At 46.8% G+C, this 14,977-nt stretch overlaps 1 protein-coding gene across 9 annotated transcripts in view; it reads left to right on the top strand.

Annotated features, from left to right (window-relative positions):
* Window positions 1–897: 897 nt before the first annotated feature.
* Window positions 898–14,977, top strand: part of AKAP7 (A-kinase anchoring protein 7) — a 148,438-nt gene continuing 134,358 nt past the window's right edge. For 3 of the 9 annotated variants that reach the window (XR_005292145.2, XM_038396895.2, XM_043510974.1), the window contains exons 1-3: window positions 905–1,265; window positions 12,063–12,215; window positions 13,044–13,180. Coding sequence is in view for 8 of the 9 variants with exons in the window: in XM_038396895.2 (XP_038252823.1) it covers window positions 1,001–1,265; window positions 12,063–12,215; window positions 13,044–13,180 (555 nt within the window). In the remaining variant the exon portion in view is untranslated. Of the gene's footprint in view, window positions 1,266–9,948; window positions 9,986–10,138; window positions 10,228–12,062; window positions 12,216–13,043; window positions 13,181–14,977 lie in introns of those variants that run through there. The other 6 variants (XM_038396894.2, XM_043510972.1, XM_038396897.2 and 3 more) reach the window with 5 other exon arrangements.

Raw genomic sequence — 14,977 nt, forward strand, 5'->3', positions numbered from 1 at the left:
GTCCACCTGTCTGATTGTAACAGGTTTCAGAGTAGCAGCCGTGTCAGTCTGTACTGGCAAAAAAGAAAAGGAGTACTTGTGGCACCTTAAAGACTCAAATAAATGTGTTAGTCTCTACGGTGCCACAAGTACTCCTTTTCTGTCTGATTGTTGCACTCGCGGTAGTACATTTATGCTCTAGAAAAAATTGTTTAGCTGAAGCTGCAAATCGCCATTGTACAAACCGAAATTTTCATAAGGACGTTTGCGCGAGGCCACGAGCTGAAGTTCACAGCAAACACGCAGAGAAACTGAACAAAAACGAAACACTCTTTGTGCAACCTGACACTTTATTTACGGATGGAGGGGCGGCCAGGCCAAACCTACGCGCCGGGCGGGTCGCGCTGCCCGGAGCAGGAATTTGGACCAGCCCTGCGGGACAGGAGCCAGCCACTCAGTGGGGTCCCTGGCAGAGCTCACCCCCGCCCCGGGACAGGACTCCAGCCCCCTGGCGCTTGGAGCGCATGGGTGCCACGGGCACTGGCCTCTGTGCGCTCGGGTAACAGCCTCCCCCTGAAAGCCACAAGCGCAGAGCCAGCAGCCCAGCTCACACTGCGCTGGCGATGCCCAAACTCTGCCCGCGCGCCCGGAGCTGGAGGACCCCGCCCCTTAAGGCCTGGGGCTGAGCGGCCCCGAGCTGCCACCGCCAGCCGCAGCCAGAGGCAGGCCTCCGCCCCGGGCTCCCTCCGCGGGATCAGCCCCTCCCAGCGCGCGAGCCAGAGCCAGGCACGTATTTCTCCGAACCAGAGAGCACCCGATCCCCGTGCGACACGCGCGCGGACGGCGCTCCCGGCCTCCCGAAGCGCTGCACGCTGGGAGCCGTAGTCCCCGGGAGCCACATTCCCTCCTCTCTCCCAAGCGCGCTCGCCCCGGGGCGCGGTGACTGAATTTGGCCCCCGTCCCGTCCCGTCCCGTCCCGTCGCACTGGAACGACTCTCGCCCCCACCCACCCCCTCCAGTCATGCGGAGGCTGCTGGCGACTCTCCCATTCCCTCACGCCCGGCTATTGGCGGCGGCTGCCGAGCTCCCCGCCCCGGGGCCTAGGGCGCCACCGGCTGGCTGGGGGGAGCGGCGGGCAGCGGCGGTCGCTTGGCTGCTGGGCTCGGGGCGCTCCATGGCGCAGTGCGGGGGCGTCGCGCCGCCCTCACCCGCCGCGGAGGAGGCGCAGGGGCCGGGGGCAGCCGCCGGGGACCCGCCCCCCAGAGCCGGCCAGTCCCTGGAACATGGTGAGAAGGCGGCCGGGCGGCCCGGGCCTCAGAGCTTCCCGGGGGTGGGTCCCGCGCGCAGCCAGGCTCTAACCCCCCCCCGGCCCGGTCTCGCCCCAGCTCCGGCCCCTGCTCTGCGGCCCATTCTGCCGAGTGCGGGGCCAGACCCCGCCGCTGCGAGCCCGGCCCGCCGAGTGCAGGCACCAGCCCCACCCCGCGGCCAGCCAGCCGGCCGCCGCGCCCCCCCCCCGGCATCGCCTGTCCCCCCCCCCCCCGCTGGTGCTACGCGGGCGTGTGGCCCCCCCCCCAGCGCTGCCGTGCTGGCTCCAGCCACGCCACCGCTAGCGGTGCCGCCCTGCTCTCCCGAGTCCCGGCCCAGGCCCCCCTGCAGCCAGTCCCAGATAACATGGGTCTGTATCGTGCGCGCAGCCGCAAACCCCCTTCCCCAGCTGCGCCGAGGGAAGGGAGGCGTCAAGGCGCTGCCGAGTCCTTGTGCCCGAGCTGTGCTGTTGATAGCACGCACAGACGCCGCCCCCGTGGTCGGCGCTGTAGTAATAGTCTCCCCTCCAAGGAGCTCACGCTGTAAATAGGCAAGAGCCAAAGAAACGTTTAGCCCTCTGTTTGCAGATGGGGAACTGACAAGAGATTTAAGTGAGGTGAGGTAATTCCAGAAGGCGATGACAGAGCAACGAGTGAGCCCACCTCCCCTGAGGCCCAGTTCCGAGCCATAAACACAACACCATCCTCCCTGTAAAGAGGGAGGGAGGGAGAAAGTGCAATATGCGGAGCAGCATCCACTCTCCTTCCTGTCTTTGAGGGTAGGAAGAGACTAAGGTTGCATAGGCGGTATAAGTACAGCCCTGTTTTTGTAGTTAGCGTATGACTCATTTAACTGACTAAAACATTCAGGGTTGTGTCCACATAGCAGCTTTTAATATCAAGTTGTTTGAGATAATTTAGGTTTCAGAGTAGCAGCCGTGTTAGTCTGTATTCGCAAAAAGAAAAGGAGTACTTGTGGCACCTTAGTTAGTCTCTAAGGTGCCACAAGTACTCCTTTTCTTTTTGAGATATTTTAGGTGCATCAACATCTACCAACTCAGGCAGCCAGGGTTTCAGACCAGTCTAGGAAAATCAGAGCAGGTATCCCCTCCTATAGTATCTTAGTAAAGGACAGGGTGTGCAGAGGACATTTGCACAGAGTGGCAGCATCAACGTGGGGCAATGAACTTTGGTATATTCTTACACACAGGCAACCTGAGAGAAAGGAAGATAATCTGTACTAATTATAAAGAGGCATAGCTAGGGTCCTAGGTACACGGCAAAAGTAGTGTTACCAGCTAGTTGCAGAACAACAATGGAGACCCTCTGCCTTTCTTGGTGACAGATTTCAGAGTGGTAGCTGTGTTAGTCTGTATCAGCAAAAAGAACAAGGAGTCCTTGTGGCACCTTAGAGACTAACAAATTTATTTGGGGATAAGCTTTCATGGGCTAAAACCCACTTCATGGGATGCATGCAGTAGAAAATACAGTAGGAAGATATACACACACACACACACACACACCATGAAAAAAATGGGTGTTGCCTAACGCCCACTAAAGCTTATGCCCAAATAAATTTGTAGTCTCTGAGGTGCCACAAGGACTCCTTGTTCTTTGCCCCCCTCTGTCTTATAGCCAAATCAAAATACTCCTAGCTTTTGCAGTTTAACAGTAATAGTTAATAATGTGTGGACAGCAACCATAGTTAGAGACAATCATATCCAATTGTAAATGCTTAAACTCTTATGTATAGTTTTAACATACACCTCCATCCTCCTTTTCCTTTGAAAGGGAAAAGTTAAACACCAGGGGCTAGATCTACAAAAGCATTTAGGTCAAGGGGTTCTCAAACTCAGTTTGCCTTAGGGCCAGTGCCAGTCCTCAAATCCTCCAAGCGGGCCAATCATGTCACTCATGCTACCCCACAAACCCACCCGACAAAACTCCAGCCCCCACCTGGCTAAGGCTCTGGGAGGGAGTTTGGGTGGGGAGGAGGTCGGGGTAGGGGATTGGGGTGCAGACTCTGGGCGGGAGTTTGGGTGTAGAAGGGGTGAGAGGTTGGGCTCTGGGAGGGAGTTTGGGGGCTGGTGGGATAAGGAGAGAGGGTGCAGGTTCTGGAAGGGGATTGAGGGTGCAGCGTGCTGCTGCCCCCAGGCACTGCCCCTGCAGCGTCCCATTGGCTGCAGGGGTGCTGGCAGCGCATGGAGGCACAGCCCCACCCCTCCTTGGGCTGCAAGGAGGGGCCTGCAGCCACTGGAGCAAGCAGGCAGACGCCCCTCAGCTCCACTGTGCTGCCGGGCACCCGGTGGCAGCAGGTGGGACCAAGGGAGAGACCCGGCCCCAAAACTGCTGGAGCCCCACAGGCCACATGGGGGAGGCTCGCAGGCCGGGAGTTTGAGACCCCTTATTTAGATCCTCAAAATCCTTGTTCAGCTGCCACCAAACACGGCATCCAAAGTCCTTAGGTGCTGAAATTTCCACTGGTAAAGTCTCAAAAGGCAGCTAAAAATCTGCTAGTTAGCATTCACACAAGTGCCTCCGTCCTGACACTTGGGCACCTAGCTCATGCCTAAGTCTTGGCAGAATCCTTAAACTAGGTGTTCCCCTGCCTGTCTTACCTTGGTGCCCAATCTGGTAGGCAGCTTTTGAGAACACCAACCAGATCAGGCCCCACTTGAAACACCAGTGGAGGAAGTGGTGCAACCCCTCCCCTCACCCCCCCATTACCTTTGCCCAAGTGTTGAGAGCACTCACCCAGGATATGTGAGACCACAATTCAATTCCTGCTTCCGCCTGAAGTTGAGTAGGAACTTGAGCTTTGTTCTCTCCCATCCACCCAGGAAGGTGCCCAACCCACTGGACTATAGGGTATTTTGGGACAGGTCTCACCTTGAAAGGGAGAGAAAGAGGAATGCAGTAAGATATATTTAAATAGATAAGAGCTATCCCCCTCTTCTTATATTCTTTTTGTTAATCACAAAGTGTATTTTAGATGATAGTAGGGATCAGAACTCTTAACTCTTTCCCATTTTAAATTCAGATATGCTGCTTTCCCCTACTGAAAGATGCTCTCATTTTTTTACTAGAAAATTTGGATGAAACATGCTGAGTCACAAATAGGTTATGAAAAAGGTGATTTGTGCTTAAGAAGGTAGTTCCATTTGCATCCCTAACTTTTGACCTATCATAATCAGACTTCAGTTGAGAGGTAAAATGAGAATGAGAGAATTGCAGCCTACTTAAAGGAATGCCAGTGGCACTGGAACATTTTTAATAGTGGGCATGCTGAAAGCCAGCCCACTTAGCCCGTCTGCATCCCCCAATCCCAGAGCTGGGGCCGGGAGCAAGGCCATGTCTCTCGGAGAAGGGGGACTCAGACAGGGTAAGGGGGCCAACGCTCTGGCCACAGCTGGGGGGGGGGGGGGAGCATGGGGCCGGCAGCTGGGACCCTCAGGAACAGGACTGGTGGGGGCTTTGGGGGCCAGAAGTGTAGACGCAGGACCGGGCTGTGTGCAGGGCCTGAAGCAGAGACATGGGGCCAGCAGCCGGGACTCCCAGGCATGGGACCAGGACCCTGCTGCAGCACCCCCGAACTTCCCTAGTTCCCACGCCTATGAGGAATGCTATCACACACAAATAAGTAGTTTGTGTGTATACACACACACACGTTTTCAAAGTAGTAATAGCCATCAGTTTCACTTTCTCCTTAACTATGAATGTCTGTCAGTGGACTACCATTTTACTGATACTTCCCCAATAAAAGTTTCACTCTGGTAACTGAAAGAGAGTCAGTTATCCATTAGAGTAAATAAAAATGAGGAAGTATTGCAGTTTCATATTAAAATTATAAAGATCTGGCTAAGGTAACTAAAGTGAATTTAAAAAAAATAAAATTCCCCCCTACTGTTCCTCACATGTTCTTGTCAACTGCTGGAAATGGCCCACCTTGATTATCACTACAAAAGGTTTTTTTTCCTCTCCTGCTGGTAATAGCTCACCTTACCTGATCACTCTCCTTACAGTGTGTATGGTAACCCATTGTTTCACGTTCTCTGTGTATATAAAATCTCCCTACTGTATTTTCCACTGCATGCATCCGATGAAGTAAGCTTATACTTTAAGCTCATAAAAGCTTATGCTCAAATAAATTTGTTAGTCTCTAAGGTGCCACAAGTACTCCTTTTCTTTTTGAACTTCTAACAGCCTTTGATAGTCAAGGCATTCATTCATACTGTATGCTCTATTACATAAATATCAGACTAGCAAGATGTCAGTTTAAACTATTGTTAAATTTAAGACTTTTAAAACAAAGTAGACAGCTTTTTCTCTTTCATTAGATTTAGTGCTTAGAGTACATTTTCTTTGAGTAATGACGAACTCATTTCAGTGAATGAAAAAGGAGGGAGTTGTTTACTTGGAACTCATACCATAGGATTTAGGCACACTCTTGGTGCTTGCCAACTTAGGCCAATTGCACATCCATCACTCAGTGACTGAAAGAGGGACATTGTCAAGACTAGTTGTTCCTCTGCTCTGCCCATCTGTTATTGTAAACAGGCAGAATTTTTCAGAGTGGCATTTGTTTTTCAATACACAGCTTTCTTAGAAGCCTGAGAAAAGGGAGGAAGTAACATACTGAACAAATGCCAACATGCATACTGCCCTCAGTCCTGCCACTGACTCCATGTGGACAGACCCCTGTGTTTACATGGAGCCCCACAAATCAGTGGGGCTTGTGATAGGCATCGATTGCAGGCCTGGGATCTAAGAAACCCAAATCAAGTTATCTTCTGGATGCTTAAATGGAAATGTGGACTTCTATGTAGGATTCACATTTTAAAGGATTGAAGTGAGTGGAAGCATGTTTAAAGTCAGACTAAACAAAGCCTGTATACCTTGACAGTGGCTTTCATCTGTAACATGTAGTTGTCTTTGTTATTTACACATGAGTAAGATTGTCTTATCATCTAGCATCTCAGATATAGGGTTTACAAATGAAAAGCAGAGGAAAACAAAGGCAATGAAAATAAAAGGATTATAAAAAGCCACCAAGAACATATTATTTCTTCTAGTTAGTTACATAAAGGAGACAATTTTTGATTATACATCTGTAAATGAGAAATCTGGTGCAGGAACCTTATGCAACATGCTTTAATACAGGGGTCTCAAACTCCCGACCTACGGTCCATCTGCAGCCTGGAAGCTTCCCCAGTGTGGCCTGCGGGGCTCCAGCAGTTTTGGGGCTGGGTCTCTCCCTTGACCCACCTGCTGCCCCTGGGCACTCCCCTGCCAGCGGCCCCAGCAGCGCAGCACAGGTGAAAGGTGTCTGCCTGCTCCCTCCAGTGGCTGCTGGCCTCTCCCTGTGGCCCAAGGGCAGGGCTGTGCCTCTGTGCGCTGCCCCCGCCCTGAGCGCCCCTGCGGCCAATGGGATGCTGAGGGGGCAGTGCCTGGGGGCAGCAGCGCAGAGAGACCTCCCTACCCGCCCCACCTTGGAGCCCCAGGTAAGCACCATACCCCCAACTCCCTCCCAGAGCCTGCACCCCCCAAACTTCCTCCCAGAGCCCAACCTCTCACCTCTTCTGCACCCAAACTCCCTCCCAGAGCCCGCACCCCAATCCCCTACCCCAGACCTCTCCCTAACCCAAACTCCCAGAGCCTTAGGCACGTGGGGGGCGGAGTTTTGGGGGGCGGGTTCTGGGCGGCATGAGTGACATTGGCCCGCTTGGAGGATTTGAGGACTGGCACTGGCCCTAAGGTAAATTTAGTTTGAGACCCCTGCTTTAATATAAAGTAAGACTAAAACATCTACTATCACAATGGAGTCTAGTCCAAACATATTCTTAGTTTGTGAAGGATAAGGAAAAAAAAAAAAGGTCACATGCATACACCCACCCAGTTCCTAAACCCAATAAAAATACACCAGCCTCATAGATCGTCCTTAAGGGAATTCCGTTAGCTTTCGCTATTTCAAATTAAATATAGTTATTGGTCTCAGTTGTCCAAGAATTACACACATCCTGTTATTTTTGTTAGCCCATCTCCCTCTTCAACACTCTGACCTGCTTGTTTGTTTCCTTCATTGGTTAGGTCTTGTCCTTTAGATTGTAATCTCCTTGGGGCAGGGATTATCATTTTGCATAGGTTTGTACACCTCGTTCAATTGGACCCCAGCTTGATTGGCCCCTGGACTTACCACAGTCTAAGTTAAATAATAAATAAATAATAATAAGTAGAATACTGTTCAAAGAGTGCTCACAGAAAAACTTTTGTATCTCTGCTTCTTAGTGTCCACTAAGCGAGCAGGCAACCCACCTAAATACCTTATTTCTTTTGAAAGAGAGGAGGTGGGTGAGGTAATCTTTTATTGGACAACCGTTGGTGAGAGGGACAAACTTTTGTGCTTACCCAGGACACTTCTTCAGGTCTTTTTCTTTTTAGTCATTTAATACCCAGTTCAGTAACTGGAACAGCTCCGGGGTAGCCTCAGTACTCAGATCACAGTTTACTTTGTGATTTCCCCTCCCCCACTTTATGGTGAAGCCAATTAGTACTTAATCAGTTGTCTTATCTTCCCTAACACTAGGGATGAGGTATCCAAGAAACAGTCTACAGGGTCTTAACAACACAGATCAGGTTTGTTACACTACATTTGTCAAATCAGTGGTTGCTTTGCATGCCACAAGAACATAATGTGGATGTTTACTGCCAAATTTTCCCCTGGGGTTAGATTTGGAATATCTGCATTAGTTACCAGTGGAGCTTTGAAAATGTGCTTGTCTGTGGTAATGAGGTGTCCTGTGATAAACTGCAATTCTGACATAAGTTTATTTTCCAGTACACTAACACCACTGTAATGTGGAGTTTTCCTAGGGGAATACTGCTGGATGCTTGCTTTTGTGCACAGTTGTTGTTGAGAGATGCAAAAGAAGCTTTCAGCTTTACATTTTTTAGAAGATATAATTGGATATGTATAATGTCAGAATAAAATGAAAGTCTGAAGCAAACATAGGGAAAGATGACTTGTGGATAAATTTATGTTGCATAATTATTAAATTTAGAAAAAACATTTTGTACAAATCATTGGTTAGGCTGACCCTTTCATTATCTTGTTGGCTTGATATCCTGCCACCTGTAGTTCACAAAGAAGCTTAGAAACTGAACGTAGCTCTCTTAAATGAAAATCAAAATATATTGAGTGGAGACAAGTGAATTGTGATTTATGCTGGCTCCCTATCTACAGCTTTCAAAACTCTTAGTAGATGGAAATACTGTAGTGATTGACAATTTTTAGGAAATGTTAAATTGTCCTGTTGCTTATTAATTATATTTGAATGACCTGTTAACTTCAAAGAGACTTGCCATAGCTCATGTATTTCATGTGACACTTATGCATTTTCAAAGTCTGTCACATGTTTCTGCACAAACAGGAAAATGTCAGACATTTCAGAAAGAAACCCTTTCCCCACAGATTATTTAATAGAGGAAGGTGCTATACAAGACACCATGGGTTCTAATTTTAGCACTTTTACTGACTATTCTTAATATTTCGGTGTACTTCCTAACTTTTATTAACCCAGGCCTCTGACCTCTACCTCAGGTGAGGCAAACATTTACCCATTTTACAGATAAGAGAGGTTGGATAAGGCACGGTAGACAATGCTAGTACAAACAGTCCCAAGTTTCACCCATCTTGCGATGCTGCCTTTCAGATGTAATGGGCCAAATTATGCAGTGTCGATCTTTATCCTGCTTTAGCCACTAGACCAGAGAGACTTAGGAGTCTGTTGCTGCCTCACTGCTATATACAGTGATTTTTAACCCAAATGATAGAAGCTCAGGTTTTTAGAATTGGCGATCCCAGGTTTAGTCACTGCAGGTTACTCAAACAGGGGAGTCACTATGATGTCTTTAACCTATAGACCGTATGCTACTCATAGAGCCAGGAATAGAATCCTCATGCCCAACCTACAGTTGCTAGTTCACAGTTATGTAACCCAGTTATTAAAAAGTGTGTTCTCTCTCTCTCTCTCTGGGATGCCTGTCACAGAGGATAACAGCATATCTCAGGTAGTCATTCCTATAGCGAAAGTGGTAGACATCTATGGTGTCTATTGGAGGGCTATGGATTCAGTTCTCGTTTATGACCCACCCAGGAAAAAATACAGGCAAGTTAGTGTGCAGATCCTATAATAAATGAATATTTCATATTCCAAGTCACATTGAGGTGAAGTTGTATATTTGTTTTATTATTTTTTAGTCTTTGTACTTTGGTTAAGGAGTGCTTTCTCTTTAAGAACAGGGTAGGGGCATATATTATGGCATTTTTTTGAAGAAAACAGAGCAGTGTGTGGGTGGTGTTGGGTGTGTGTATGTGCACAGAGAGGAAGATCCTGCCTGCAATATTGCTAACCATTTGTATTCGAAGATAACGAGTCTGACCCCTCAAGTCTTGAGATTGGCTATAAATCAGATCATTTTAAAAATATATATTTTGAGAATTTTTTATTTGCCTTCTGCTTCCAAAAAAGTAAGAATTTGATTTTTAAAAAAAAATCTTACCTTTCTAGAAGACAAACTTAACTCTTGCTGAAGATGTAATGTTAACTCTTATCAGGGGATTAGATACCTCATGACATTGTTAATGATCTTCAGAGTCTTTTTGTCCCTGTAGGTCACAAGTATGACTCCAACCAACTCAGCAGGTATTAAAGATTGTTCATGTCTAATAATGGATGTTTGGGTTTAGTGAGTGTCAGTTTCAGCTCCTGTATCATAAAGTCATCACTACCATACTTTGCCCTAATTGACAGACTCAGTATGGGCCTTGGAGACTGACTTCGCCCTCTTGTCTCTAGAAATCACCCCAGATCAGAGCTGAGCTATGATGGTAGGGCAACCTTCCTTGTTGTTGCCCTATAGATGAGCAGGACAGCAGACAGCCAAGGTATATGAGCACTAAAACCACTTTGCTTATAGCTAGAGTTTATGGTTATATGAAAATGAATTAAAATATGCAACATATTTACTTAAATATTTTGCATAAAGTGTCTGCGAAGTGCCCAAAACTTTGGCAGCTCTGTATTTCAAAGTAAAAAAAGTTTTCTTGAACATAAGTCAAAACCTCACAAATATATTGAAATACAAACAAAACATAACTACTTTCCTGTGAGTGTGGAAAAAACAAAAAAGTTACAGTTGTGACTAGTAAGGATACGCCACTATTACTGGGAACCTTTAACTGTTCTCTTCCTGAATGAGAGAAGAACCAACCAACCAATCACTATTTCTCTTATATAAAAGTGGATTGCAAAGGTACATATCAGTTACTAAATATTAAGGCTTACCCACCAATCAGCTTTCCATATTTGAGAAGAGTAATGAACCTTTTGTACATTTGTACAGCCTAATCATTTGGATTGGGTTACATACCAAGGCCCCAGTGCTGCAGATGCTCATGTGCTTAACTTTACTGACAGTAGTAGTCCCACTGAATTCAAGAGAAACTCACAAGGGGGAATTTTAAAGAAGAATTTTTACCCAGTGGCTTAAAGAGGCAATCTTCCTCCCCCGAGTTATTTTTGAGTGAGGGGGTTGGATCAGTGGACTGAAGAAAGACCCTTCAGTGCAATGGGGTCATATTAGAGAGGTATCATGGGTCCACTCACCATTGGAGCACCCCCTCCTGGTTCCTTTGGGGATTAGATGATTCTAGGTTTGATGCCCCCTCTGTTGGTTCCTCACTCCGTTGTCTTTTTCTTTCTCTGGGACTGAGGGTGGTCCTTCTTCATGACTCAGCCCTCCAAGGTATCAAAGTCCCTCCATACAAAAATGGCAGCATTCCCTTCTCTGCCCTGACTATGTCAGTCCTCCTGTGGCTGGTAGGGAAACGCAGGCCCACCCTCTACTCCAGGTTCCAGTCCAGCATCTGTAACAATAGCCTGCTTTATTCCAGATTATGGTACTCTTGCCCTGGACTCCTTCCTATTTCTCAGCTCTACATTCTGACTCCCCCCCGTTTTATCAGCCCAAACATACTCCTCCCAAGGAGCAGCTTGGCACTGTAACTCCCAAACATACCTCCCCTTTCCCATGGAGTAACTGCAAACTATTTCCTGACAGCCCCTTTCTGTTGGGATGGCCCAGCTCCCCCCCAGCTGGAGTTGATCAGCAATTAGGTCTTAGCACACCCTGGCTTTCCTCCAGGTGCAGCCTATAGTTTAATTTACCCCTTCAGGCTTTGTGTGAGTTGGACACTCCATCACAGGAGGACATTGTCACCTTAGAATTCCACCTAATGATGGCTCCACAGTCTTAAAAGAAGGACCAGGATCAATGGAGAGATACTTAACCTGTTAACTATGCCCAGCTCACATGTTTCTAAACTTCATTGACTTTGTTAACACTAGGTACTAAGTAATGTTTAAAAACATGTTAATTTTTTACAGAGAAGTTAAACATGTTTTTGAGCATCACTCATTTTCCCAGTCTAGATATGCCTGTAGTGACCCCTTCTACATCTGTCTGCCTTTCCTTAGGACTGGAAAAGATGATATGGAGCCAGCATATGTGGCTAAATGGACCGATACACTCCTTTACTCCAATGTAATGTAAGATCAGGATTGAGGTCCAACTTTGATTAAGCATATTTACGGATATGTTGAAGCAGGAAAAAAATGGGAAAGAGCAATTTGGTCTTACTGATAGAGTAATACAGACTGTATATATATAGTCTCAAATTGGAAATCTAAGACTAAATGTGTTATTTTAAATATATTCCAGATGGGCTGGAAAATGTGCAGAGGAAAAAAATCATTCCAAAGAAAAAGAAAAGAACAAAAAGAAGAAAAGGGTCACAAACTCCTCCTGACTCCATGGATAGTTTGATGGCAGAAATGCCATTTGCCAGTACAGATACTAGAGATGAATTTGGCAGTAAGTATATTTAAAAAAACAAAACAAAACTGGTTTAAACATATGTAGATCAAACATTTAGGCTCTTATTTGATAGTTGGCCCATGCAAGGAACCGCGACCAATGAGAGCTTCGGGGGAGGTACCCGTAGGCAACGGCAGCGCCTGGAGCCCTCTTTCCCCTCTCCCCCAGGGGCTGCAGGGACATAGTGCCGATCGCTTCCGGGAGTGGCGTGGGGCCAGGGCAGGCGGGCAGGCAGGGAGCTTGCCTTGGTCCCAGTGCATGCCGTTGCCACCCCGGAGCCTCTCCAGGTAAGTGGTGCCGGGCCGGAGCCCGCACCCCAACCCCCTGTCCTGAACCCTCTGCTGCACCCCATATGCCTCCTGCACCTCGAACCCCTACCTTCAGCCCCCTGCCACACCCCACCCCTTCCCGCATTCCAACCCCCTGCTCTGAGCCCCCTGCTGCATCCTGCACTCCAACCCCTGCTCTGAGCCCCTCCCACACTCCACCCAAACCCCTGCCCTGAGCCCCTTCCTCCACACTGCACCCCCTCTCCCACCCCCTCCTGTACTCCAACCCCCTGCCCCAGCCCTACATTCATGGCCCTGCATGCAGTTTCCCCACCCAGATGTGGCCCTTGGGCCAAAAAGTTTGCCCAGCCCTGCTATATAAGTATATTATTTTTGAAAACTTAGTAAGAATGGGGGCCTTTTAATGGGATATAGTGCCTTTTACCTTTATGTTGCTGGCTTAAGACCAACTCACATTGGTGTAGTATTTCCTATTGTGTATGTTTTTTTATTAATCTGTAAATAAATGTTTTGCCTTCTCCTCCTCTTCCCCCAGTTACTAGTACATTTGAAATGTATTTTAAAAAGAGGAGAAAAAGAACTACTAGAAAGACTGAAGACAACGATCAAACAAAGAAGAAAAAGCAAGATCAGCCAAACTATTTCATCTCTCTTCCAATTACAAACCCAAAGGTGGTATTTTTTTTCTATTATTCTCTTTTTCTATGGGCAAAATTACTTCAAACAGGAGTAAATAAGGCAAGCAGTATTTAGCCTAAAGGAGCAGTTCTCAAACTATTGGGCGTGCCTCCCATGGGAGGCGTAGGAATGTGTCAAGGGAGGTGTGAGCTGTATTCCTTTAAAAAAAAAAAGCGCTCTGGCTGTCAGCACCCGTGGTTAGGGCTTATGCAGATGGGCTATGCACACCTGGGAGGCAGAGATAAAGGGGACAGCCGAAGCCCCGCCACCTGGACTTGAACTGTCTTCCTCTACCCAATCCCTCACCTCTTCTCCCTTTCCCCACCCTTTGCTCATCAGGAGGCAGCTTGGACTCAGGCTCTTCTCTCCTCCCCACCCCCACAATCCATCACCTGGAGGCAGTGGAACTCTGTCTGTCAGCCCTAGAGTGCAGCAGCAGTGCAGAAATAAGGGTGGCAATGGGGTGCTAAGTCTTCTGTGAAAAGTGTTATTGACAAATATTACTTTCACATTGCCACCCTTCTTTGCTGCTGCTGGCATGGCACTGCCTTCAGAGCTGTGTGGTGGTATATGGACTTTGGGGTGGGAGAGCAAGGCGTAAACAACTACTGACACAAAGAAGGGGGGCCTGATCAAATAAGTTTGAGAAGCATCAGCCTAAAGTATAACAAATTTTATATTATTCTTTAAGGAACAGTGTCAAATTAAGAATTACACTGTCTGAAACTTTTTTTACTAACCATTATTACAAACAACAATGGATTACTCAAACAAAGATATTAGAGAACATTTTTTCTCTTGTTATCCAGTTGTTAGATTTGTGGATTTGACAGCAGTTTGTGTGTAATCAGTTTTACTGTTTCCCTCTGTATACTCAGATTGTTTGTGAAAGTCATTCACTCAGCAACAGGGGAGAGGAACACTTTAAAAAATAGGAAAAAGTGTAAATTGTGAATCCACAAAATTGTAGGAGGACTGAGGACAGATGTATATGAAACTACCTTAGCTCATTTTATGAAATTGAGTAGATTTAATTTGGACTGTTTTCCTTTAATAACATGGAATTTGTCCAATTTGCTGTATAATTCATGGTGAACAAATCACCTCAATCCAAAAACTGTAAACCTGTTATGTAAAGGACATATTTCAGGGTCATTATTGTCTAAAAAGAGGCATTTATAGGCATACTATGTGATTTTTTTGATATACTACTATTTTCTCACTAATATTTCAGTCCTAGTAGCAATGCTCATTTTTGGTTCTGATTTTGCCACTTACTGCACAGATAGACCTCTGATCCATGCACAGCCTCGCTAAAGTCAGTGAGACTCCATCCTCTTGGATGCAGGATCAGGGCCAATGTGTCAAATATCATTAGGGACCACAGCTACTTAAATAATTATTTTTATTCTGAAATTTGCTTTTAAAAATAATTACTTACTGTTTACTCTAGGTTAGGTGGAATATTAAAGTCTGATTTGCCCTGAGTAGAAGAGCAACTCACCCAATAGGGGTGTGTGTGTGATTTGATTTTTAATGTGGATAGGCTTTAGTTAAAAATAGACTAATACAGTATGTCAGACAAACTCCAATCAAGTGCCACCAATCCTGCAAACACTCATATATGCTTAAATTTATGTTCATGAGTATTCCCATTGATTTGGACTACTCAGGTGAGTAAAGTTGCATGAATGCATACGTGTTTGCAGTACTGGGACCCAAGAAATACCAGTTGGTTCTCTTCCTCCTCTAAAAGGGGTTCTTCAGTGATTTCTTCCATCCATAAGACAG

Source organism: Dermochelys coriacea, chromosome 3, assembly GCF_009764565.3.
Source record: "Dermochelys coriacea isolate rDerCor1 chromosome 3, rDerCor1.pri.v4, whole genome shotgun sequence".
Classification (NCBI taxonomy): domain Eukaryota; kingdom Metazoa; phylum Chordata; order Testudines; family Dermochelyidae; genus Dermochelys; species Dermochelys coriacea.